Source organism: Ochlerotatus camptorhynchus, unplaced genomic scaffold (assembly GCF_037179485.1).
Source record: "Ochlerotatus camptorhynchus isolate MF236.1 unplaced genomic scaffold, CSIRO-AGI_Acam_v1.1 ptg000250l, whole genome shotgun sequence".
NCBI classification, from domain to species: domain Eukaryota; kingdom Metazoa; phylum Arthropoda; class Insecta; order Diptera; family Culicidae; genus Ochlerotatus; species Ochlerotatus camptorhynchus.
The window spans coordinates 1,340,836-1,368,165 of record NW_027040740.1 but is presented as its reverse complement, the minus strand read 5'-3'; the positions used below and the strand labels follow the sequence as shown (position 1 = coordinate 1,368,165).

Genomic DNA, 27,330 nt, shown 5'->3' with positions numbered 1-27,330 from the left:
TACCTAAATTTAGGTTGTTTAAACTCAAGCTTTGGGTAAGTCTCATTTTCTGTGTATAGGTTTGTAGCTCATCACTGAAAGAAAACATCCGCAATATTGTAGTGATTATTGTAGTGCTCGAGCCCTTTAACAATATTCTGTCGAATTTCGGATGGTTTCCTTAATGGTTGAATTCGTCATCAACTCAGTGCCAACATTTCAAAGGGGCGTAATTGCTTTTGTAAACAATGACTTTAGCCGTCAATTTCTGGCGAATGAAATCTTACCTCTCCAAAATTACAATGCTAGCTGGTAGAGGAAACATTCCTCTACCCGCTGGTGTCATTATTTTTCATGAGTGAGCTTTTATTCGCGAGAAATCGACGGCTAAAGCCATTGTTTACAAACGCAATTACGCCCCTTTGAAATGTTGGCACTGAACTGATGAGTATCCATATGACTGTTCTCCAAGTAGAGGATGATTTTTATTTGAAAATTGGCTGTAAAACATAATGGGCTCAGAGGACAACAATTTAAGGATAGAATAGCTTCAGATTAGATTATTAATTTGATTGTTTACATTTCCACATTGAATAGCCATGAACAGCCATTCATCATGGGAACAAAAATGTAGTGCTGGTAGAGGAAACTTCATCCACCACGAAATAGACAATTTACGGTTTTCACGCTTTACCAATGTTCATAACGAGGTTCATAACACCTCTGATAGCGATGGTTATGCTTCCACCTCGTTTGTCTACTCAGAGCAGCAAATGACGTTCGACAGAATTATTTACATCATCGTTTTAAATTATTTGCGTTAAAGGGCTGAACCAATACCAAATGCATTTCAATTTAAGATGACTATCATTCTGCAGAGAGCTTTACGTATTCCAACTTAAGGCCCTATTCTTTTTCATAACAATGTTCATCCTGTATTCGAGAGGAAAATCATCTGATTTCAAAACAACCGTCATCCGCGTTTGCAGCCTCGGTTGCAGCTATAGCAGATATCATTCGAAAAGGCGATTTCGATGTTTCGATTTGAATGGTCTGAGGTTTCATTCGAACAAAGGATGGTGGTTTGGTACAGTGTAGATATAAACGTCTATTATTATTGGCGTTGACGAGAGCTCTGTAACTCTTTACTCCTATGGAGAAATTTCATATGTAACTGTCAGTCTATGTGTGAAACATGGCGGACTTTTTCTTATTCTCTCACTCCAACGCAAAACCCCATAAGGAACTGTCAAAATGTGTGTGAAGAAACGTCACTTCGGGACTGGTGTCAAGGCGAATTAGCATTTTTTCACTTTGCTACACGTGTGACGTGCGAACTGTTGTTGCTGCTGGTGCGCTCGGTGCAATGAAACCCAGATGATAATCCAGAGGTTATTGGTCTGTGATTCTGTTCCTGCCGGTGTTTCAAAACATTTAATCTTAGTGGACTGAATGTTTACGCTTTTTTCGGAACATCGTATCAAATCTCCTTCATCAAAACTTTAAACAGGTAAATATTTACTGTAAAAACGGGGCTCCATTCAACTCACTGAACCTATTAGATTATATTGTACCCATTGGCGCTAAACCGGGAAACTACTCCAACGGTATCTCTCGTTGACGTGAGTGGGGAAAAAACCTAAAAATCTACACTTTTTCCCGTAAAACCGCAAACAAAAACAGCAGTCCTGTCAACGCCATTAAGGATGAATATCAGAATTCCCGGACAGAATCACTACTAACGCTTTTGTAATTTATTGTTTTACTAGCTGCGTGTGTCCGGCCTTGCTCGGGATTCTATATTAGCTTGAGTTTATGCGCCGATTCAAAAAAGCATGCTTTATTTTTCTGTTTCATTTGTATGGGAGCCCCCCCTTACAGAGGGGGAGGGGTCTCGAACCATCATAAGAACCTTTTCCTTCCCCAAAACCCCTGCATACACATTTTCTCGCCGATCGGTTCAGTAGTTTCCGAGTCTATAAGGATCAGGATAGATAAGGATAAGGACAGAAATTCATTTATATATAGGGGAAATATCGGCCTAATTGTCCCTAATTTGGGCCCATACATAAATTCAGCAATCGACTAAATTTTCAATAGCAACCGAAAATATCCATTAGTACCGTCCCAATGATGCGTTCATATAGATACAATTGACAAATAGCAGATTTTTAGCAATGGGCCCTATCTTAGATCCATAGGCCAACATTGTCCCTTATATATATATTGTCCCTTATATATATATTACGATAGCCTGTTAGTTTAACCGGTTTATGCTGTTTATCAGGTCAAGGAGACTTCCGCAATTATTTCGGGGTTTTACCAGACTTTAAGAACGCTCATTCCTCGCATCTTTGAATGTTTTGCATCCCTTACTTGCTTCACAGGGGAGAGATATAATTTTTGTAAAGTAAATTGCATTTTTAAACAAGCTCTCATTAGGGTTAGAGTTAATCATCCCATCCTCAAATCTATTCCAGGGTACGTAGGATGGCAGCCTGTGTGGAAATAATAGATGACATAGAAGACCTTATCCAGTCACAGGACATCACACCGAAGGAGAGATATGCCAATAAATCGAATGTAACTGTCCGGGCTAAACGTGTTAAGAAAGCCATCGAAGCGAAGGCAAATAATGTATCAGTACCAGAAAAAAATGTGTTGGAAAGCGTTATTCCAGGAACTCAAACGATTTATCTAAAAACATGGGGATGTGCGCACAATAACTCCGACAGCGAATACATGGCTGGCCAGCTGGCTTCATATGGATACAATATTACTTCCGATAAATCGGATGCAGCTTTATGGTTGCTCAATAGTTGCACGGTGAAGAACCCATCTGAGGACACCTTCCGCAATGAAATTCAAGCGGCCAATAAAATGGGCAAACACGTCGTTTTGGCTGGATGTGTTCCTCAGGCTGCACCAAAGTCAGAATACATGCAAGGTTTGAGCATTGTCGGCGTTCATCAGATCGATCGTGTGACAGAGGTTGTAGAGGAAACCCTTAAGGGTCATTCTGTGCGATTGCTGCAGGCTAAAAAACTCAATGGCAAAAGAGTTGCTGGTCCGCAGTTGGCTTTGCCGAAGATCAGAAAAAATCCACTGATAGAGATAATTCCAATCAATTCCGGTTGTTTGAATGCTTGTACCTACTGCAAAACAAAATTCGCTAGAGCTGACCTGGTCAGTTATCCGGTTGAGGAGATCCTGGAAAGAGCTTCTAACGTATTCACCGAAGGGGTTTGTGAAATTTGGTTAACTTCAGAAGACACTGGTAAGAGTAATTGGGCCATAGAATTTGAAGATTATTTACTGAAATATATTTGATTGTTTCAGGAACCTATGGCCGGGACATTGGTACATCGCTGCCGGAATTACTTTGGAAGCTAGTTGCAGTGATTCCTGACGGCAGTATGCTACGTTTGGGTATGACGAATCCTCCATACATACTTGAACATTTGGAAGAAATGGCCAAAATATTAGCACATCCAAAAGTTTACAGCTTTCTTCATGTTCCTGTTCAAAGCGGTTCGGATTCTGTGCTGGCTGAAATGAAACGTGAATATTGTAGGTCCGATTTTGAAAAAATCGTCGACTATTTAAAGGAAAATGTGCCAGGTATAACTATTGCTACCGATATAATCTGTGGATTCCCAACCGAAACGGAAGAGGACTTCGAACATACTATGACACTGTGTGGGAAGTACAAATTTCCTAGTTTATTCATCAATCAATTCTACCCAAGACCGGGAACGCCTGCAGCGAATATGCAACGAATACCTGCAGATTTGGTGAAAGGTCGCACCAAGCGTTTGACAGACCTTTTCTACAGTTACGAGCCGTACGTAGGGAAATACGCAGTGGGTGTTCACCAAAAAGTGCTCATCACCGAAATATCTCACGACAAGAAGCATTACGTTGGACATAACAAGTGCTATGAGCAAGTTCTCTTACCCATGGATAAAAATTTGCTGGGAAAGCTTGTGGAGGTAGGAATGCGAGTAGTTTAAGTTTTTTTTTTTATTATACAAAATCATCATTTATCTCTTTTAATTATAATTTCAGGTTGAAATAGTTAACATAACCAAATTCAGCATGATCGCAAAGGTCATTCAGGAGGAGAAGGATTGGGTTAGTTGTACAACCTTTGCGAACAATAAGCAAACACTAAAAGTGGATGGAAGCTGTATCAAGATCGTTTCAAAGGATGAACAAGCACACTCATTGAATTTCTATATTCTTTGTGCAATCGTGTCTTGTGGTATTGCTTTGATTTGTCGTTATTTTATGTTTTCGATGTAATCAATATACAGTTGATTTAATAAATATCAACAAAACTTTTCTGTATTTCGTTCATTATATTTCCATAAATCCAGCGGTGTTGGACAAGTGGACGTTATCCTTTTTCGTGTTGGCAGGAACGGTGTAGTTGGAACCAATCAAGCAGTTGCGCAGTATCGTACCGGATTTAACAATGGACTTTTCGCAAATGATGCAGTTTTCCAGCGTAACGCTGTTAAAAGAAAAAAAAATGATTAAAATATGTTGAAGATGGCACCTACGCTAGTACCTACCTTTCTTCGACAGTCACTTGATCCATAAGAATACAGTTAGTTATGCGAACTTTTGGGTTTATAACGCAATTCGCTCCTATAACTGAACATGTAATCGAAGTCTTCTCCGAAACAACAGCCTGATCGCCGACTGTAGTTGACGATATTTGCGTTGATTTCACGATACTGCTCGAAGTCGTCAAAGTAGTCACAGGAAGATCTGTCAGATTCTGGAAAACTGTGTATATCTTAAAATAGAGAACAAAAATTATGTTACATGCCAGCATTATACACCAAATTTTGAAATCAAGTTCCTGCTAAACAAAATTGCTGGGTGATGTGATGAAATCATGTTTTACTGGAAAATCAGTAATCTGAAATATTTTGCTGGATGTAAATTGTCCAGTAAATTGTATCAAATCAAGCATAACTTTTCAAAAGGACGTATGTAACATTGGATATGAAATTAGAAACATTGGATAGCAATGTCTATATGAGATTATTAAATGCTATTTAAAAGTTAATGCTATTTTTTTAAATCTGTTTGTGCTATTAGTTGGATAAAGGGATTGCGTTTAAGAGAATTGTGAAAAATTTCGAGTTTTGCAAACACGGACAATACTTTTGATAAAACAAAATCATACACCTTTTACTTGTGTACTACTCACACACACCCTGATTGATTCGTCGGTATCACACCTTGATTGTTACATACACCCTGCATGATTCGTCTATTTGACAGAAGGGTTTTCACATACGTCAAATCAGATACACCAGTTTTTGTTTTACAGTGAAGATACGTCGGCAGCTCGAAAAGCATTGAGAAATTGTCGGTTGGTTGATTAATTTACATAACTACTCAGAGTTGCGTAATAATCGATGTTAAAAGCGGAGATGAGAAGGTCACTGCATTATCTGCTGTCAGATGTTAAACGTTTTGTGTTTTTCGTATTCAGAAAGCGCTGGTAAGATTGGTATGTGAAGTTCAATATTAAAGTCAAGATTAAAGTGCAGTTTCATTAGAATACTTTTGAAATAATAAACATCTTGCTCCCGGAAATACAAAAACAAACATACAAACTTGACGCATTTGCAGATTGATAGTGGTTGCTTTGTTTTTTCACATACGACGCTTCACTGTGAGCGTATCTGCAGTTTTTGTGTTATCATCAAATTTTAACAGTTGAGTCATGTTGACAATAAAAGGGTGTATCAACACCATTTTAAAAACAATGAAAGAACGTCACATAGGGCGTTTATTAAATATATTTTCCATAATGTATTACAATTTCAAACCTTGTAGGAAAAGCATGTATTTTGTATTCGGTTAGATGCACAATATCGATTTGTTTATTTTTGCGACTTACGTCCTTTTGAAAAGTTATGCTTGAAATGTCAATTTCAAACCCGATCAGCGGTTGTGGGCAGTCTTGATAGCTAGCTGCTTGCGGGGAGCCTTTCGTTGTGTACTGTAGAACACCACCACGCGGTGATTGAATAAACACCGTTTGGTGAAACCGGATGGAATTCAACTTTTAAATCTGGGTAGAAATATTTCTGATCGATTGGTGATAAAATTATTGATATTGGTCTAGGGGTAGCTGAGTTATTAACATTCAAAATCTTTCATAATTTTGTTACATGTTCCATTTTCGGTTTTCACAAAGTGTACCCTCATATCACTAGCATGCACAGGAATCTTGTTAAGGAGGGGCAATTTTTTTCTATGGTGCATTTAATCTGGGGATGGAGAGTACTCCAAAGTGCGTGGTGGATGGTGCTGTTCACCCACCACTGTTTCCCTACTGTTCAATTTAGCTTATTTAATTTAGTAAAACAACAATAGACCAAGGTTCAATGGAAAACTAATACCCACTTTTCAGTAAGGGAATCCAAAAGCTGTCTTTAAACTTTATACAGTTGCGAAAAAGTCCATCCCCAGAACTCTATGAGCTCTATTGAAATTCTTCTCAGAAGTCCTCTGGAATTATTTTTAGAACTCTTGTTGACTTTTACTCAGAACACCATGGAACTGAAATTCCCTTAGAGTTTCAGAAGAATTTCCTCAGTATTATCCAGAAATTATTCCTGGAATGAGCTAGAAATTATCGGTACTCCCTAGAAATTTCTAGAAATTATTTTTCGTTATTCTTTTCGAAATTCTCTTGGAACTATCTGCAGGATGCACTAGAAATTATACGTTGAATTTTTTTTATTCTCCCCAGAAATATTTTGGAACTGTCCTAAGAATTCAATATCCTTGATGTTCTTTTTGGAATATTTTAGAACTTTTTTTTCTCAGAACACATTGGAACTGAAATTCCCCTAAAGTTTCAGAATAATTTGCTCTGTATTCTCCAGAAGTTCTTCCCGGAATGAGCTTAAAATTATCCTTTTAATTCTTTTGAAATTTTCCTCAACATCCCTTTGAAATTTTATTCAAAATTTGATTCTCTCGGTATTCTTTTCGAAAATATGTTTGGACTATCTGCAGGATTCACTAAAAATTATTCGCAGAATTTTCATGGAATTATACCCAGACATCTTTTCTTTTGGAACAGTCCTCAGAATTCAATACCCTCAATAGAACCTCAACTCGGAAGCCAAGTTTAGTTGTCCGCCCATTCACCAGAACGTTGCAGTTTTTCTACCAGAAATGTTCAATAAAGCTTGCCCCTGCATTCACCAGAAATGTGCAATTTTTACATCAGGAATTTTCAATACAAACTTGCCCCCAGGTAATTTTAGACCAAAAAATTTCAATTGACCAAAATGGTGTAAATTTACCACCGTTAATGTTCAATAAAGATTGCTTATCCAATCTTCTGATTCGTGCAGATTTCCTTTTTCCATTTTCTACCAGACATTTTCAATAAAGCTGGTTTATGATCAGAATGTTGCAAGTTTTCTACCAAATAAAACTTGCCCCTATTTTTTTCGGATTTTTCATCATAAATTTTCAGTAAAGCAGCTTCCCTCCAATCATCAGAATGTTGAAATTACACCAGAAATTATTATTAAAATTTATTTCTATATTCAGCAGAAGGATGCTAATTTAAGAACAAAAGTTTTCCAGCAAGTTTTCCAGCAAGTTTTCCACCATAAATTTTCTGTTCATTTCATATATCTGAGCGATGCAAATTTTTCACCAGAAATTTTCAATAAAGCATGGTCCTCCATTCACCAGAACGGTGCACCAAAAATTGTCAGTGAAGTTTGTTTCACCATGAACCTTTGTGGTGCAATTTTCAGGCGTTGTCGCTTCATGCACCAGAATGGTGCAAATTTTCCATCATAAATTTTCAATGAAGCTTGCATTCATCAGAACGATGCAAATTATGCACCAGAAAAAATGAATAAATCTTGCTTCTACATTCACCACAGTGTTGCGAACTTTCCACCAGAAATTTTCAGTTAAATGTGCACCTCCACATTTTTAGCGTAATTCAATTTTTCCACCAGAGTTATTCATTTTGATTAGTCCCTCCATGCACCACCTTGATGATATTTTACCACTAATGTTGAATAAAAAAGCTTTTTCTTCGATTTACCACCACGAAGGTAATTTTTTTCAACCTTAAATTTACCCTTAAAAAAATAACACCAGAAATTTTTTCTATGCACAATGTGGTGCAATTTTTTGACCAAAAAATTCCATTGAAGTTTGTCCCTTCATGCACCTTTGTGGTGCAATTTTCAAGCACCATCTCAAAGGAATTGACGCAATAAAAGGTTTTCAGTGCCCTCATATTATGAAATTAAGTTATTTTACCTTCCAATCAAGTTATCAAGAAATCAAGTTATTTTATATTCTAATTTTTTAAATGTGAAAATAAAAATCTTATTTATAAAAGGGAGGGGCAATTGCCCCACCTTGCCCCACCCTGTGCACGCAATATAAATCACAGTCTTAGTCCTAGGTCAAAAATCTAAAGTTGCTATCCATCCAGCAAAATGATTCGCTTTCCGTTTTGCTGGAAAAACAGTAAACATTGCTGATTTAACAATTAAGTGCTGTCAAATAGGCACTGGATCAATTACTGGTTGTGCAGCAAAAACACTATGCTGGATGGATTGCTGGACTTTCAGCTCGGCAAAATCCAGCTAGGTGGCAGCCCTATCTTGTTTGCCTTGCCTTGAAAAGAGCTAACATCGCTGCGGGCCCGCAAATCGTGGGTCCCATGGTGGGTATATAAATGGTGATACAGCTTTGTCACTATATAGGCGAGGAGGTCGCGGGGGGAAAGTGCTGTTTTAGTGCAAATTGTAAACAAACTCGGTCGCTGTCCCATACAAAAATCCAACATGGCTGAATCATGAATTTGACACATTAGAACACCTATATCACAGACAAACAGACATAACACATTGAATATTTCTCACTGTTAAACATCGTCGCTGAAACATTAGCGCCATCTGTTGAGTAAATTGTGGTGGGTAGTATGCTGACCAGATGGCGGTAGTGTGTAAACGTCAAACGCAAGGAAAATGGCTAAGCGCACCACATGTGGCGGTACTACCAACTACGATACTTTTAAATTGACCGTTAAATGCTTGTTCGATGAACAATTTGCGAGTAATATGTCTGTTTGTCTGTGCCTATATGTAGTCCCCACTGACAGCTCATAATTTGTAAACAAATCTAGATAGAGCTGGAATTTGTGTGTGTTGTTTATTTCGATTCTTTCCTGTCCTAGTCTGTCTTTCCTGGAGAAGACTATCACAGCGCACTTGCTGATGTCTAATTTCAGATTGAGACTCTGCAACTTTGAAATCTGTGCTAGAGAAATCGCTTTTCTCAGGCAATCGGTGATAATTTTAAAAATATGTAATATCGATCAACGTAATTGAATTATGTGCTGATGTATGAAATAATGATGTAATATAAAAAAAAGTAGATACAATATTACATCAATGGATTTAATTATGTCCGCAAAATCGGTATACATCGTACAACGTAATATTACACAACCAACGGAATGAGCTATGTGCAGTATAGTCGCTATAATTATAGTCTGGGGGATATCATTTCGATCTATTAAAAAGCTGAAGCTGCTGAACCAATTCAATATATTGTAGACCGACAATTGAAAAGGTAGCTTTTATATAAAAAAATACTTTGATAGTTCTTTGACTATATGTTTTAGTATTACTTCTACGTGAAGTCAACGATTTACATAGTTGAAGATGCTAATTTCAAATAACAGACTGAAGTGGTAATTTTTATACGATAGATGGAGTAGATGAAAGCATAGAGTTGATAGTTCCGTTAGAGTACGGCAGTGTGAAGATTGCATATAGATAATTAGAACAGCGAGCTAGGACAACTTTTAAGGAAGGTACAAATCGGTTTTTTCATCTCTCTTTACCAAACTTCCCCTTTGGACACACCCCTCACCATCCCTCTCCAAAGCGGGAGTTTGGTAAAGAGAGATGAAAAAAGTTGGAGGGTGGTGTACATGACACAACCGCATTGTTGACATAGGACTACGAATTTTTTTTTCGATTTTCTAGTTTGTTGCTTCGGATATTGTTTTGGAATTAAGAGAATTTCATAACTCAACTCTTTTGTAGAAAGTTGTGGTGGCCTTGAAAAGGGCCGATTGTTTTTGGGTGGTTTTGTATAACCAGTTGATGGTTGATGAAGTGCCTTCCGAGATTGATGTTGTCCTCGGAGTGTTAGGCCTTGGGCAATATGGAGGCCCTGCAATACGGTCGAGAACATGACACGATGTTGGATTAATGATTCACCTTAGGCATGGTGGATGGCATCGATGATACAGCAGTAAATAATCAAGATGCTCTTTGATTATGATGTCTGTGTTTGGGAAACAATCAAAAATGAAATTTTGATTGCCTTTCTTTTTGAACACGCCGGTAAAGTACACAGACTCCTTCCATCATGAGTTAGAGATGAACTAGCCTAAGGCTAAAAATCTCTTAAATAAAGAATTAAAAAAAAAATTCCATCATGAGTAGTTTGCTATCAATTAGCGACACTGGCTCCTCTCCTTTTGTACTCACTGTAATCTGTATTTATTTACGGTTCGGACGTTTTCGAAGATGTCGCGCAGCAGGAAAATGCATACGATGGGAATTTCTCAGTTGATGAAAGTGAAACGGAAAAAAAATTAATCCACCGATAAGATATGAACATAATTTATTTCCCGAACAAATTATTTGATTTTTGAATCATTTTGATGTATTTAGTGACAATTGGGTTCTTAAATTTTGAAAAATTTATCGGTTTTTATGTATCATCTGAAAAAGCTCTGTTTTCTGAGCACAGCGATATTTGTTCGAACCCCCACACTTTCATCTCGATTTTTAGATCAAGATTTAAATCAAAATAATAACTTCACTGTTTGAAACTGACAGCTCGCTCCCATACAAAGTGACACCGAGGGGCGCTAATAAGGTGATTTTTGCAAATGTAATCGTTCTTATTTAAAATAGTTACAGTGAACCAAAATTGATGAAATGATGATTTTAATGCAGATTACGAATATGCATTTCTTCAATACCCTTAAAGAACCCAATTGAATGGGTCTATATACATTATATTCTAACTCTTTACTGAAATGAACTTGGTGGCCCTGAATAGGGCCGTTTTGTTACGTTGGTGATAAGTTTTAACCTCCGAAACCGTAGACGACATCCATGGCCGGTTTTGCGCTTGGCGTGTTCAGTGTAGGTGACGGCATCACGCATATTTTCAGCACATTTCGGGTTTCCTCGAAGATCAGACCGGAGACGCTTGACATAACCACGTCGAGCCAGACGACGAATGGCAGGCTTGGCAGTACCCTTGATTTTATATAATATAGCCAATGGGAAGCGAGAATATATGGTACCGGCAGAGCTGGTTGCCTATATAACAGGTTGCTATCTACGCTTTAGGCTCAGTTTCGATTCACCCGTTCAACGAGAAACAAGTGTTAAGTGCTCGGAAAAGGAGGCACCAAGCGTCATCGTCATTCTAGGTGAAAAATCAAGGGTACTGCCAAGCCTGCCATTCGTCGTCTGGCTCGACGTGGTTATGTCAAGCGTCTCCGGTCTGATCTTCGAGGAAACCCGAGATGTGCTGACAATATGCGCGATGCCGTCACCTATACTGAACACGCCAAGCTCAAAACCGTCACGGCCATGGATGTCGTCTATGCTTTCATCTACTCCATCTATCGTATAAAAATTACCACTACAGTCTGTTATTTGAAATTAGCATCTTCAACTATGTAAATCGTTGACTTCACGTAGAATTATTACTAAAAACATATAGTCAAAGTACATAACTCTGGATGGGAGCATACCATCAATTACTGCCAATGGTCGAAAGGTACAGTAGCAACACCTACCCCACCCGTGTCCCCTCGAGATCGTCAAGTCGACGATGACAGGAGCACATATCGTGGTAGGGGTAAACAATAGTTGCAATTTCCAAACCTACGACTGGATGCCTTCCTTCAAATATCAACCGTAGTGCGGTAAAAAAGTCGGTAGAACTGTTTCAAACACGCAGTTGGTACTTGAGCGGTCGGTTTTCATCTCTTTTTGCTAGTGGTAGCGGGGGAACACACCCCTCACCATCCCTCTCCAAAGGGGGAGTTTGGTAAAGAGAGATGAAAAAACCGATTTGTACCTTCCTTAAAAGTTGTCCTAGCTCGCTGTTCTAATTATCTATATGCAATCTTCACACTGCCGTACTCTAACGGAACTATCAACTCTATGCTTTCATCTACTCCATCTATCGTATAAAAATTACCACTACAGTTTGTTATTTGAAATTAGCATCTTCAACTATGTAAAACTTTGATAGTTCTTTACATGCCAACCGAGCGCAAATTAACAGCATCATCGGATAGAGGAAGATAGAGGATTTATGAGAAAAGGATTTCCGAAGTTTTGTTCGCAAAAGCTGATGTGCTCTTTTCTGTTGTTGGTCGTGATATGCTTGATTAGCTATTTGACAGCTCAATTCGTTCCCGAGATTATAAATATAACAACTATACGGTGCAGCTGTTTGGATGTAATATTCAACAACTTTTTTTTGTGCATGTTAGATGTTGCTGTTTGTCGAAGTAGTACTCCACCCTATAATCAACTCCAAAATCAATGTATAAGTAACAAAGCATTTGGGAGATTAGTTTCGTATTGGGATGTAGAACTATTTTCAAATAGTTATTTTTAATTGAAGCACATTCTGCATGTGCGCACATTTATTGTACAAGCTCATAGCACAGGCTCACTGCAAGTCTCTTTAGTTTTGAGGTACAAACACACAGATTTCTATGTTTACTCGTATGTGCTTTGTGCGGTTCTCTATCACTGCTTACTGTTAAGTGGACCCTACACGATTGATTTGATTGACAATAATCGTATTGTCAATACATTTAATATTGACGTCAATACATCGGTATTGACAATATTTCTGTATTCACATCATCAATATTATTGTCAATAATTCCCCTTCGCGTCAATATATTGATACATGTGGGGTTCGCTTTAGATTTTCCGCAACGGATTGCGAACGGATACAATGTGCGTATGCCTTTAGAATGAAGGGAAAAGTCTCCTCTTTCAAATGGTGCCGAGCCGATATTTTTTTGTAATAATGTTATTCTCACAAATACACCGTGTATCGGAATATGTATGTACCTGCTGATTAGCATAACAAAAAGAAGGAAGCGTGTTGATTCGTAGTCCAAATGTATTCACAGGGGCGATTACAGCGTAGCATCGAATGTCATCATTCAAAGTAGGGACCACTTTGTTAAAAATTGAAGACTCGTGAATTTTCTTGTCGAGTGGACTGGATGACGTGAACTGAAAAAAAATAAGCGAATAAGGAAATTATATACCAGATATATATTAATATAATATATTATGAGTTCTGTTTTAGCCGAGGGGGGCGACACATCTAAATCTCAATTCTAGATGCACAACAAATCTCACACTAGCGAATCAATGTTCGAAAAATCATCTTTCGTTTCTCGCATCTACTTGCATCGCGCTTCATATTTTTGCAGGAAATCTTCAAAATCGACATAAATCTTCCTTCTATCTACTCAGCTAGCCACAGCAAAACACATTTTTTTCTGCATCGTAGATAGAGTCGTCCCCCTCGGTTTTAGCAAACACATAATTATGTATTGGGGGTAGGAGGGGCATAGTGAACATGTGAGGCATGATGAGCATCCTGTATTTTAGCCATAAATTTATAATTGTTCAAAACAAATTAATTGGTAGTAGGTTCAATATTGTTGCATATTTTTCTCTGGATTTCTTCGAAATTCATTGGCTGTTCTCAAGCACTTCTCTTTAGCTCAGCTGGCCGGCGTTGCTAATTCGCTGATCATCTCTCCATTTTCGCTGCAGCTCCGACAAAATTTGCGTCACTGCCCTGCTGACGACGCTCCACGTCCTCTCATCCCGGCACATTTCACTGACGACATTTCTCGCGCTAAGGCCGGCATCTCTACTCGCACTACCTCAAATCTTGGGCAGTCGAAAACTATGCCACACTCCGGACAGAGGGGTGACGTTGCGTGTCCGACGCGATGCAGGTACTTCCTGAAGCAGCCATGACCAGACAGGAACTGCGTCAAGTGGAAGTTGACTTCTCCATGCTTCCTGTTCACCAAGGTCGAAAGAATCGGTATTAACCTGTGTGTCCATCTACCGTTCTCCGCTGCGTCCCACTCCTGTTGCCACTTAGCCATCGACTCCGTTCTCACAAATGTCCGTACTCCTCTGGTATCTCTTCGCATATAGCATTCGGTGTCCTCCGCCAAGGTGATGACGATGGGTATCATACCGGCGATAACGCATACTGCTTCCGTCGAAATTGTTCTGTACGCACTCACGACTCGCATGGCCAAGAGGCGGAACGCACTGTTCAATTTTCTTTGGTTCTTCTTCGTTTTCTGCGCTGCATTCCAGGCTGGACATCCATACCTAAGCGTTCCAGAGCGTTGAGCCAAGGATGGAGCCTTGTGGCACACCCGCCGTGATCCGGATTGATTTCTCTCCCATGTCCGTCTCGTAGACTAGAACCCGGTTCTGGAAGTAACTCTACGCTTCTGTTTAGACGTTTTCTCGGCACTCTCGACCACTGTCCGAATTGCATCCACCGTTGATCTCCCTTTCCGGAATCCGAACTGCCTCACCGACAATCCATGCTCACTCTCCGTGCATTTCGTTAGCCTGTTGAGGATGATCTTCTCCAATAGCTTTCCGACTGTATCCAGCAAACTTATATGTCTATACGATGCTGGATCGCCCGGCGGTTTTCCGGGCTTCGGCAGCAGCACAAGCATAGAGGTAACTCTAAGACTAGTAGGTCCCGAAGAAACGTGCTCAACTTTTTGGCACAGCTCTGGTACTATCTTCGGTCCCAAGCTAATCGATTCACCCCTCGGAACATAGGAAAATCAAATAACCCCTCATTTTATCTGTCAAATTTTCATAGCGAATCAAAACAAACATTGTGTAGTACTAGAATTTTGACTAGAATGGGGTATGTTAATCGATTTGCTTGGGACCAATAGGGTAGTCAAGTAGTGAGCCAATTTTAAATCGTTAGTTTCGTATTGATTGTTGGCACTAGCTTCTGTATCTTCCATCGGTCCGGGAAGTGACCTTCATCCAGACACTTCTGCAGCACTATCCTGAACATGTTCGGGAAGTGTGTGTGTATGTGTGTGTGTGTGTTTTTTTATTGTAAAGTTTAGGAAAGCTTCAAGAAGCGTGGTCTGTAGTGAAGTTGGCACGGTGTGGTATCCACTAGTTGCCTAGTGCAGCTCCACTAAAACCCATTCCTTACTCTCTCCTCTGCCTGGATCCCCCCGGGACCACTGTGAAGCGACTACTTCAGGGGGTGGCTGTGCTCATGCACTTGTGTTACTCTCAGTGCTAGCTGGCGTTGCTAGATCGCTGCTCTTCTCTTCATTTACGCTGCAGCTCCGACATAATCTGCGTGACTGCCCTGCTGACGGCATTCCAAGTGCCCTCCTCTCAACACATTTCAACGACGACATTCTCCACGTTAAGGACGGGCATCTCCGTTCGCACTGTCTCGAACCTTGGACAGTAGAAGACCACATGCTCCGGCGTTTCATCGACGTTGCCACACTCCGGACAGAGGGGTGACGCTGCGTGTCCGAACCGATGCAGGTATTTCCTGAAGCAGCCGTGGCCAGACAGGAACTGCGTTAGGTGGAAATTGACTTCTCCGTGTTTTCTGTTCACCCAGGTCGAAAGAATCGTTATTAGTCTATGTGTCCACCTACCGTTCTCCGCCGTGTTCCACTCCTGTTGCCACTTAGCCAATGACTCCACTCTCACAACTTTCCGAACTCTTCCGCCTTCTCTCCACCTGTAGCACTCGCTGTCCTCCGCCAGGGTGATGCCGAAAGGGATCATACCGGCGATAACGCATACTGCTTCCGACGAGATGGTTCTGTACGCACTCACGACTCGCATGGCCATAAGCCCGAACGCACTGCTCAGTTTCCTTGGTTCTGCTTCGTTTCCAGCGCTGGAACCCAGGCTGGACCTCCATATCTCAGTATCGATGATGACATGCTGGCCAGAAGACGCCTCTTGCTACTGCTGGGACCAGCGTTGTTCGGCATGATTCTAGCTATCGCGTTGATGGCCTTCGAAGCCTTCTCACAGGTATATTCGATGTAGCTGTTAAAGTTTAGCCGGTCATCAATCATCACTCCCAGGTATTTTAACATACGCTTCGAGGCTATGGTGTGCTCCCCGACAGTGATTTCTGCCCGCTGTACCGCTTTACAGTTACTGACCAATAACACTTCCGTTTTGTGGTGGGCTATCTGCAGCTTCGCTCCTTGCATCCAGTTACCAATCATGTCGATCGCCTCGGTTGGCAACACTTCCACCTCTTCCAGCGTCTCGCCTGTTACCGTCAAGACGACGTCGTCCGCAAAGCCAACGATCGCAACTCCTTTGGGCAGTTTCAGCTTTAGCACGCCGAGTGTGTGTGTGTGTGCGTGTGCGTGTGTGTGTGTGTGTGTGTGTGTGTGTGTGTGTATGTGTGTGTGTGTTTGTTTTATGTACTTATTTGAAATCGCTACAATCAGCATTAATTTACCAAAACGATCCCTGCTGCAAACCTTTCCCCACATCCAACATTCCAGTGATTTTTCGTGCAACGCAGAGGACTTCTCGGTTTCCTTCACAGCGAGTATCACGTCAACACATTTCTTCCCATTCCCTTTTTGACCTGCATTCTCCAGTTTTTACACATTGAGGATGTTGGTTCTCTGTGTAACTGCAACTGATCTGGCAATAACAGAGCAGCAACCGTGAACGCTCAATCATGCTCATGCTCATGTTATAAATTCTCATTTTTAAAAACTCTCATCATAAATATATAGGAAATTTTGCCAAATGTTGTAACCTTTTTTTTCCTTGATTTGTTTTCCGTCGATCTTGTTTTCCGTGCTGAGCACCAATGCTCCCCCACCTGGACCCTACCTATCGACTCATTAACTCATGAACCGGGGACCAACGGTTTTACTTCCCTTCCGAAGGAAGGCGTGATCAGAGATGTTATGGCTCAGTACATCCTGGCGGCGCCGACTGGGATTGAACCCAGACCTGCTGGGGTGAGAGGTAATCACGCTTACCACTAAACTACCGGAGCCGCTAAATTTTGTAAACTTACACAATAGAAATGACAAAATAATGTATTATTAAATTACAAGAGGCGATGGGATACGCAAGCCCGTGCCCCTTTGCCCATTCGAAACACTGGTAATAAGAGGCGCCTCATCACTAACCATACAGAAACATACAGAAGTAGCTGAGTTGCGCATTTCTCCATCTAAATAGCACCACAACTGACCTGCGAGTGCAATGAAATAAAAGGGATATCGACTTATTACCATAGGGGATATCACTTATTACCATAGAGCTAAGACTAGTAGATCCCGAAGAAACGTGCTCACCTTTTTGGCTCAACTCAGGTACTATCTTCGGTCCAGAGGTAATCAATGCACCCCTCGAAACATAGGAAAATCCACGAACCCCTCATTTTATCTGTCAAACTTGCATAGCGAATCAAAACAAACATAGTGTAGTACTAGAATTTTGACAAGAATGGGGTAAGTTAATCGATTTGCTTGGGACCAATAGGCTAGTCAAGTAGTGAGCCAATTTTAAATCGTTTCCACCGGTTGTTATTACTGCCTCACTTCTCTCCCATAAGCTCTCAGAATTCGCCGATTCGGTGTCTTCTTTCGACGCAGATGATGTGCGCTAATCGAAAGTTAAGAATGTGTCTCAGCATTCACAATAAATTTCCGTGCGCGTATTGAACTACAACAGCCGAACGTATGAACGAATATGATGCACATAGCGCATTTTAAATCAATAATTACCAAAGGCATAAATCTAGGGAACTGCAAAGATAAAGGTTTGTAGAAAAAAATAAATAAACAGCAATGAAAACTTTCAGCTAAAAAACACTAATATGTATCAGTAGGCTGATGCAAAATTTGAAATTTTCGCTCCACGGTGTTCAAACGGTTTCAAATCGGGTCCTGATTAGCCTCCGAAAGTTTAAATTCATTTGATTAGAAACTGAAATGGCACAAACTATTTGAAGTTTATATGGAAATTAGTATGGGAAAACAAAATCTTTTGTTCATTGTCTTTTAGCCTTTTTACATATTGTACTGGTAACAAATTCTATTGCTATTCTTATGGGAATTTTTATCAACTACAACTTTGCAGAAAATCGTTTTTCAGCCAAACGTCAAATCAAATAGTTATTAATTGTTTAAGAGATTGATAATCTTATGGCAAGATTAAGCAACTGTATTGTGGGCAACACTGTATTCTGCAGTGTGACATAGTAGCCATGATTTTTGTCCTCTATTCTACGCGCCATAAACACCAATATTGCCTGCTGAACAGTTGATTGAGCATAATCATAAGACATCAGTGACTTGAATCATTAATAACTTTTGTTCCTGATGAATGTATGCGTCTTAGTGGAATACCTGTATAATGAGAGAGAGAAGGATTAGTATTTTCCATTTAATTCCACTACTTTATTTGCTTATCCTTGACAGATACGCGTATTTCGTCTACAATGTGCAGACTTCTTCAGTGTCTTGTACTAATACTCGAAGTCGAGTATTAGTACAAGACACTGAAGAAGTCTGCACATTGTAGACGTAATACGCGTATCTGTCAAGGATAAGCAAATAAAGTAGTGGAATTAAATGGAAAATACTAATCCTTCTCTCTCTAATTAAACTTTTGTTCTTTACATTTGATCGAAAAATAGTCTTCAACAAAGTTGTAGCTGAGCTATTATTTTCTAAAGTAGAGTGAACTGGTGAATTTTGAGATAGATATGAACCTAAATTATGGTTTCTTCATAGTAATTCCAATATAAACTTCAAATGGTTTGTGCCAAGTTAGTTTCTCATTAAATGAGTTCAAATTTTGGGAGACTAATCAGGGCCCAATTTGGAACCGTTTTCAAATTTTGCATCAGTCTAATGTATCAGGGTGTCGACACAAAGTCGGAAAAAAAATTCCCTGACTTTCCAGTCGGTTTTCAGAAAAATTTCCAGTCCACAAAACTCACTATTCATTACTAAGTAATAATAGGAATATTTAATCCATGTCACCAAGCTCTCAATTTGTGTTCATAATGTCACAGCGAAATAAAAATCAACCCGTAGACGATCCTTTCTCTTAACATATAAATTATTGTAAAATAACAGAGCAGTGATTATTCTTGCTTTGGCAACCGAACCTGAGGATGCACTGCTCATGCATAAGTCAGTAAGTATTCGTACTATAAATAGAATTCCCTGACATTCCCTGACTTTCCAGGTAGTCGACACCCTGTGTATGTAATTTGAGCACCTTTTTTTGGTACTTTCAACATACTTTTCAAATTTTATTGAGCATAATTAACTTTAATCGAGCTCCTCTCAAAGGAGTTTTGATAGATAAGACTTCAATCTTTCATTTGGTGTTTTGAAACCAGAAAAATACATTAGGATTAGGTTCGCTATAAAAAACATTGTTACATTCAATAAAAGTGTTTCGTTACATCATACGTGAAGTTTACGATTTTCAGAGTTGGGAGGAAATGCTATATACTAATATCAACATGAAGCTTTACTGCAATAATTTCTAAGCTAGAGAAAGTTTTGAAGAGGATAGATTGATAGTTTCGCTAGAGTACGACCAATCGGTGGAAACTAACGATTTTAATTGGCTCTCTCACTCACTACTTGACTAGCCTATTGGTCCCAAGTGCGTATCCCATTCTAGTCGAAATTCTAGTACTACACAATGTTTTGATTCGCTATGAAAGTTTGACAGGTAAATTGAGGGGTTCGTGGATTTTACTATGTTTCGAGGGGTGCATCGATTAGCTTGGGACCGAAGAGAGTACCAGAGCTGAGCCAAAAAGTTTAGCACGTTTCTTCGGGACCTTCTGGTCTGAGAGTTACCTCTATGATACGGCAGTGTGCAAATTGAACAGAAGTTGAAATTGAACGGAGAGCGAAAGTCAATGGGAATTAGTATTGCAGACGTTAATGTCATTAACAACCCTGTAACATACTGTCCCATTTTATATCTCTGAGATTCAGCGTTCAACTCCCTTGAACTGCGAAAAAAACGTTGATCGACGTCAAGAGAGATGAAGCACCTACTCACCTGTAAGATATGCCTTGCTTTCACATCTACATTCACCTCGGAAACTGGCTTTTCTGTGTGTGCTTGCGGATCGAACAAAGAGCTCATTTGCTTTTTAACAATTAATGGTAATAGTTCTCCTTTGAGTGTAGAAAAACCAGCGTCCTAAAACAAAAAAAATTCAGAAGTAATGCATATTATGAATTATAACCAAAAACGAAGATGTAACTTACGTTACATAACGATACTTACTGATTCAAGATAATCTACAACCCATTTTTTAACAATGTATACATGGGCATCCAGCAAACCACTGCGTATTTCAATTTCCCCGTTCTGGCGCAGCAAGTGACCGGGTATTTGGAAATCGTTCTCAAAGTCACTCACTGAGCCCATGAAAACCAAACGGTTTGATTCGGGACAAATCCCGAACAAGTCTTGTTCACTTTTATATTTGATTTTTGGGCCTGGTACTACTACGCTGTTCATTTCACTTTGAACCAGCAAACCGACCACTGACGCATTGTGCTCACGAAACTTTTTGAGAGCAGGATATAAACTGAACGCTACGATCGTATCGCATGATAGTAGGATAACGTCGGTTTTGATCCTGTGGAAAAGACATAATTAATTATCGCACTGTAGAAAGTTAGTTTAAGATAAATATACGGCGAAACTAAATGGTCTAATAATTGTCGAGAATGCATATAGCGTCAAGTAGCCAGTCACCGTGGGGCTCCATTCGCCGTGTTTTTTTTTAAATTAAGGTCTAGGGTTAACTACCCCATTTCCGGCCTATTAAGCCAACCCGCACTTAGTCTTGCTTAATCTAGCGCAGTTTAGCACCAAACGGAATGTTATTATTACTGATGGCTTCCAAATTTATTTACGTTTCTGTATGTACCGTAAGATTTGATAAAGAGAAACCAATCGTTGAGATATTGTCAAAAGTCTAACACTGCTTCTTGACGCCAAACTCGGCCTACGGATTGTAAACTCGGCCTAACGCATTGAAACGCCAATGAATTCACTTCGGCCTATCGGATGAAGATAAAAATTGATTCGGTCGGAGTGCTCCTTTTGGTTTTGGGAATAATGGGTGCAAACCTTCATATCGGGCGTTCTCATTGACTTCGTTCCGTAGCTTATTAACTAAAGTATCGTACCAAACGCATAATTGACTTGTTAACTCATGGATTTATTTTAAGTTTTCTGCTCGATAGACCCAAAATGGGCGATTAGGCCGAAGTAGTCCTCTACCCTATTGCTCTTTCGAAATAGTGCAAAAATCCTACACTCAAAAAATAAATCACATTTCCAATGGAAAATATCCATTAGAATTTCACATAACTTCCATGTGATCTCATAATTGGGATTCGCACCAGCAAATCACATGAACCTTATGTTTTCAATGAACTTTTTGTGATTTATCACATAGAATTCATGTGATCATATGAATAATATGTGAATTTCAGATAAAAATAATTAATTTTGTTATTGGAAAAATATCATGTGCGTTCCCAATGAAAACTATATGAGAACTTTTTTCAGTGTACATATATACCGGACATGAACATAACTTCTGCAAATGAAAACTTTATGTCCAATCATTATGAGAAATCACGTAGGAGTTCTACGGGATTTCTCATAATGATTGGACATATAGTTTTCATTTGCAGAAGTTATGTTCATGTGCGGTATATATGTTGTGATGTTATGTGATATTGTGATAAACATAATTAATTTTGGTTTGTGCTACATTACCCCGAATGTCACTTCCCCGAACGCCATTACCCCATATATCTCCGAATGAGATTCTGCCTTCTTTTGCTGATCATTCTTTTCACATTCGGGGTCGATGGCGTTCGGAGAAGTGACATTCGGGGTAATGTGGCACAATCATGACTTAATAAAGCGACTAGTTACTATTTCTGGAAGTTAATCTATGAAACGTCTATTCGACTTACCGTAAATAGGGTAGAGAACTACTTCGTCCTAATCGCCCATTTTGGGCCTATCGAACAGAAAACTTCAAATTAATCCATGATTTCAGAGTTAACAAGTCTATTATGCGTTTGGTACGATACTTTAGTTAATAAGCTACGGAACGAAGTCAATGAGAATGCATGATATGAAGGTTTGCACCCATTATTACCAAAAACAAAAGAAGCGTTCCGACCGAATCAATTTTTATCTACATCCGATAGGCCGATGTGAATTCATTGGCGTTTCAATGCGTTAGGCCAAGTTTTGAATCCGTAGGCCGAGTTTGGCGTCAAGAAGCAGTGTTAGACTTTTGACAATATCTCAACGATTGGTTTCTCTTTATTAAATCTTACGATACGTACGGAAAGGTAAATAGATTTGAAAGGCATCAGCAATAATAACACTCCGTTTGGTGCTAAACTGCGCTAGATTAAGAAAGACTAAATGCGGGTTGTGCTTAATAGGCCGGAAATGGGGTAGTTAACCCTACCATAATTTCACACAGCGGTTAACTCCACGCATTTTGCCAAAATGTTGTGGTGTAGTTATTGTAATTTTTTTTTAATTATTGTTCAACTTTTTTTTTTTTTTCTTTTGTTTACAAGGCTTTCAGCCATTGGCTGGTTTGCCTTGGAAGCGTTCCACACCTGAATAATACCTATGTACATTCTCACCACAATTCAAAATATCCACATTATAGATCAGTGCACGGTCCCTAACCTCACTTTTTGCTCCCTATCATTTTGCTTCTGAGTAAAAGAGATAGCAACGAATGGGAGCCAAAACAAACCACCCAAAACTGTCAAAACTTACGGGTGAGAGAAGAGTGCGGCAAATCTTCGTGAACTGATCAATAGGTAGGGTAAGGTGAGGCAAGGTGGGTAATCTAAATGATTTAATTATTATTATTTTTTTTGTTCGCCATCAACAGGCTAAAGGTAGCCTCAATGATGGTTTATAAAAGGAAAGCATCATTGGGGTTGCATTGAACCTGTTGATTTTGCCAAATAAATAGATTAATAAATTACTGATTCATCTTGCCTTACCTTACTTTACATAATTTTGGAATTTTCAAAACTGTGCAGAATTATGACACTTTACGGTATAACAGAACAGATTTTGCTCTCAATCATCTCCATAAATATTATTTTTATTTAGTTCCTCGGTGTACTGCCTTTCTACATTCGTCTCATGTTACTTTTGATTTGTTCTGAACATAAATGCCTACACACCAAATTTTGAAATCCTGTTCCAGCAAAATGAATTGCTGAATCGCATCCAGCAAAACTAACTTAAACTGAAAATTCAGTAAAATGAAATATTTTGCTGAACGTTCCAGTAAACTGTATGAAACGTCAAAATCAGGCCAAAATCTATCATTCGTACCTTGACGATTTATGATTATTTTTATGTTCAAAGTGTTCGACTCACAAAATATCATGGATATTATATAAAAAGAGCTTTTGTCATGAAGTAAGTATACTAAACTACCTTAGCAACCTGAATTAAGTTGAAAAACTTTCGTTTTTCTCTGAAATTTACAGTTTTCTTCATTCGCAAACCTACCCAGGAGTCTCCTTAATAAAGAAACAACAACAACAATAACTCACCCAGGATGGCCCATCATAGCTTCTTCAAGACATGATTTTTTAAAGAAGTGCAGTCACATTTAATAAATTACTATATACAACTACATGAAAGTGTAATAAAATATTTATTCCAATAATGCCTCTTTAAAAAAACAACAATCGAGATTTGCTGCTCTTCCAGCAAAATGATCGATGTTCCGTTTTGCTGGATAATCAGTAAAGTGCTGTCAATTTGACATTGGCCTAAATTGCTGGTCGTCCAGCAATAATATTTTGCTGGATAGATTGTTGAACTTACAGCTCGGAAAAATCCAGCAAAATATTGCTGGTTTCCAGCGATAAAAAATGAGTGTGTACGTTGATTTTTTAAGCGCGCATATTTTTTAGCATCAAAAGAAACATTATAAGCTGAAAAACATTCTAAAAGTCAGACCATAAATATTTACCTGTCAGCAATTTGACGCAATGCATCTGCTGTACCCACATCAGAATCTCCAGAAAGGCTGCAAAATTCGATCTTCAACTTAAGAGAATGTTTCTCTAGTTTCTGTTGAATCTCTGATTTTTCCTGTTCCAATACGATAACAATGACATCTGTAAATATTAAGTAACATTATGGTAATATAACAAAAAACAAAAAAACATAAGTAAATTATGCTTAAATATGTTTGTCTCAAATGGAATGTTATGCCTGCATAATTTACTTATGTTTTTTTTTGGCATATATGCAGCCTGTCAACATTATCATCATTAAGCAGTGGCGTCTGCGTAGAGCTTTTACGGCAATTTATCAATGGACGACTGAAGCGACAAAACTGAAAGTTCAAATCAAATACTTAAAAAAAAACATAATTTTTTCCATCGCACTTTTCACGTAAGAGTTACGTGACACATACATGGAAGCAATCATTTCAGTGAGCGAGATGGTTACTGGATTATCAAGTAGAAGCTACGTGATTCTGTCGATGGAATTTATAATCGTCTCCAATGATTTCAATTTCGTTTTACACTGAAAAGTAACTGCAGCAAACGAATTTTATAGCAAAAACTCTAACCTCAGGAGAGATTTGCTGTATTTGCTATTTTTCTTTTGCATTGCTTCCACCTTCGCTCAAGCGCAGCGCTACTGTAACTGTTGCTTGTGCCCCGTAACATGGGTAGATCACCTTTTCGTGGTACGTTACGGGATGTAAAGGCCGGCGCACAATAGATACGTTTTCAGGTTTTTTGACAGTTAGCCCATGCATTATCTGTCAAAAAAAAAAAACCCGAAAACGTATCTATAGTGCGCCGGCCTTAAGATATACCTCCGACTACTGACTACTTCAAACTAGGGGAACAGGATTTTCCAGTAATCCAAGGAACACATCTTAGTCTTTGTTACTTTTTATGCCTTGTTGATAGTGACAAGGCTCCCCTAATAAACAAATACCATAAACAAACAATAACCCAAATAGTCAAACTTTTCCACAAATGGTTTGGATGATACCCCGAATGTCGTTAAGCAAAATAACCATAATATTTTTATTAGGGTCGGCTTTGTCCACCGAGGATGATCTTGAAACAATGAAAAAATGAGTTAGTTAGTCTTCATCTATGTGATTCCTAATCTTCTATTTGCTGTTCCATAGTTTGAAGTGGTTAAGACTAGGGTTCTGATGCATGATCATTATAGATGTCATTCCTTAATTTTGTTGCTAAGGAATCCAATTTTGACTGACAAAGGGGCGCGCCGTGGAGGGTGTTTCAACAATCCGAAGGGTATAAATAGCAGGACCTTTCAATTAGAGTCGGATCCTTGTGATAAATGCAAGAATGATAATGTTTTTTTACCGTGTGGTTCATTGCCCCTAGCCAACTATTATGCGAAGTTTCATGGAATTATGAGAGGTAAAATCTAAAATTTAACTGCTTAGCGGGTAATGTATTCAAAATTATTTACAAAACTAAGCCCTACAGTAAAAGTATGGACGTCTGTCAAAAGTTGTTCCATTAGAACTGTCAAAATGCACCGCTTTGCTCGATTGGAGTTTTGTGTTGACAGTCGCCCACGCTTTAACAAAACTGGGGGAAGGAGAAACATAACTGATGTCGTGTTGCCATAAACGGGAAGGCACTGTAGTAATTAAAATCAATGCGGTTGTTTGCAAGAATGTAAAATTTCTCGTCGCAGTCACAATACAATACGGTATTATATACATACCTTGAAATCCGTGTATCTGCAGCATTTTTAGCGGATACCAAATCAAAGGGTATGATCCAATCGGAAGTAAACATTTCGGCCGTCCTTCGAGAATTTCTGGGAACCGGCTTCCTTTACCCGCCGCAAACACAACTGCTTGGAATTCGTTCGTAGCCATTATGGAGGACATTTTCGGAATAATATTTCCAGACAATATGGGGATGTATTTCCGAATACTTCAACGTTTCACGTTTTGAAATACTTAGCAAAAATATTGCTTAAAAGTCTTTTCAGTCAGAATTTTCGATTATTGGCGATCGAGTTGACGTTGACAGTTTTGTTGACACTCATCGTCATCAAAGATTTGGTTTACCGAGGTGAAGCAATACACGGTAACCAGCGTAAACACATTAATGTGTAAAATTTCACACATTTCGTGAAAAAAGGGGCCTACTCATAAAACGTGTAAAATGCGTTTCCACATTTAGTGTAAACCCAGCAAACGTCAATAGAAGTGTATTTTTTACACATTTTTCAAAATTTTACTGTTGAAACTAAGGCTGTGGTCCATTTGGTAAATTTTCACTTAAATTTGACACTTCGAAACTAAATTATAATGTTTGAAAATCCCTCTGTTGTTGATCGGCCAATTTTCGAGAAGGTGTGTGTCAAAATTGATTCCTTGTCTGTCAGATATAAGTCTGCTGGAATAGCAGGTTTATTTGAAAATTTTCCATCTGTCAAGTTTAAGTGAAAATTCACCAAATGGAACACAGCCTAAGAATTTTGAGAAAATTTGAAAATGAAAATGCATTATTTTTATTAATACAATTTTCGTTGTTTGTGTGTATGAATAAATGTATCCTTCACTGTGCTATCACTGTTCACATTACAGCCTACACAGCAAAAAAAAATGTAATATCGATCAATGTAATTCAAGCTGATGTATGAAATAATGATGTAATAGCGAAAAGTAGATACAATATTACATCAATGGATGTAATTTTGTTCGCAAAATCGATATACATCGTACAACGTTATTTTACACAACCGATGGGTTGACCTGGTTGCAGCAGTTTGGATGTAAAATTCAACAACTTTTTTTTCTGTGTATATCACGTAATATCCCGTAAAAAAAATCTAATAAAAATACAATGATTTTCATTGTCATTGTAACCATGATATTTGCCGTCAAAACATTGGACATTTTTGTCCATTACCATAAAAAACGAAATTCATGGTTCACAACAATTAAAATCATGGTATTTGAGAAATTTACAGTAAAAAAGGGGGGTTGTTAAGGTTGTTAAGCATCTTAACAATATAAAAAAGTGATTTTTCC

The 27,330-nt window shown here is 38.7% G+C and overlaps 2 protein-coding genes across 2 annotated transcripts; one reads left to right on the top strand and one right to left on the bottom strand.

Annotated features, from left to right (window-relative positions):
- The first annotated feature begins 1,307 nt into the window (after positions 1-1,307).
- Positions 1,308-4,320, top strand: LOC135704881 (threonylcarbamoyladenosine tRNA methylthiotransferase). The gene is made up of 4 exons (XM_065226412.1): positions 1,308-1,489; positions 2,460-3,256; positions 3,319-3,971; positions 4,048-4,320. The coding sequence occupies exons 2-4, from the start codon at positions 2,470-2,472 to the stop codon at positions 4,282-4,284; spliced, it is 1,677 nt and encodes a 558-aa protein (XP_065082484.1). The 5' UTR covers positions 1,308-1,489; positions 2,460-2,469; the 3' UTR covers positions 4,285-4,320.
- Positions 4,311-26,290, bottom strand: eIF2Bgamma (eukaryotic translation initiation factor 2B subunit gamma). The gene is made up of 7 exons (XM_065226422.1): positions 26,010-26,290; positions 24,253-24,400; positions 20,484-20,841; positions 20,253-20,396; positions 13,191-13,358; positions 4,557-4,783; positions 4,311-4,495 (listed from the first exon to the last, which is right to left on the bottom strand). The coding sequence occupies exons 1-7, from the start codon at positions 26,176-26,178 to the stop codon at positions 4,339-4,341; spliced, it is 1,371 nt and encodes a 456-aa protein (XP_065082494.1). The 5' UTR covers positions 26,179-26,290; the 3' UTR covers positions 4,311-4,338.
- Positions 26,291-27,330: the final 1,040 nt, after the last annotated feature.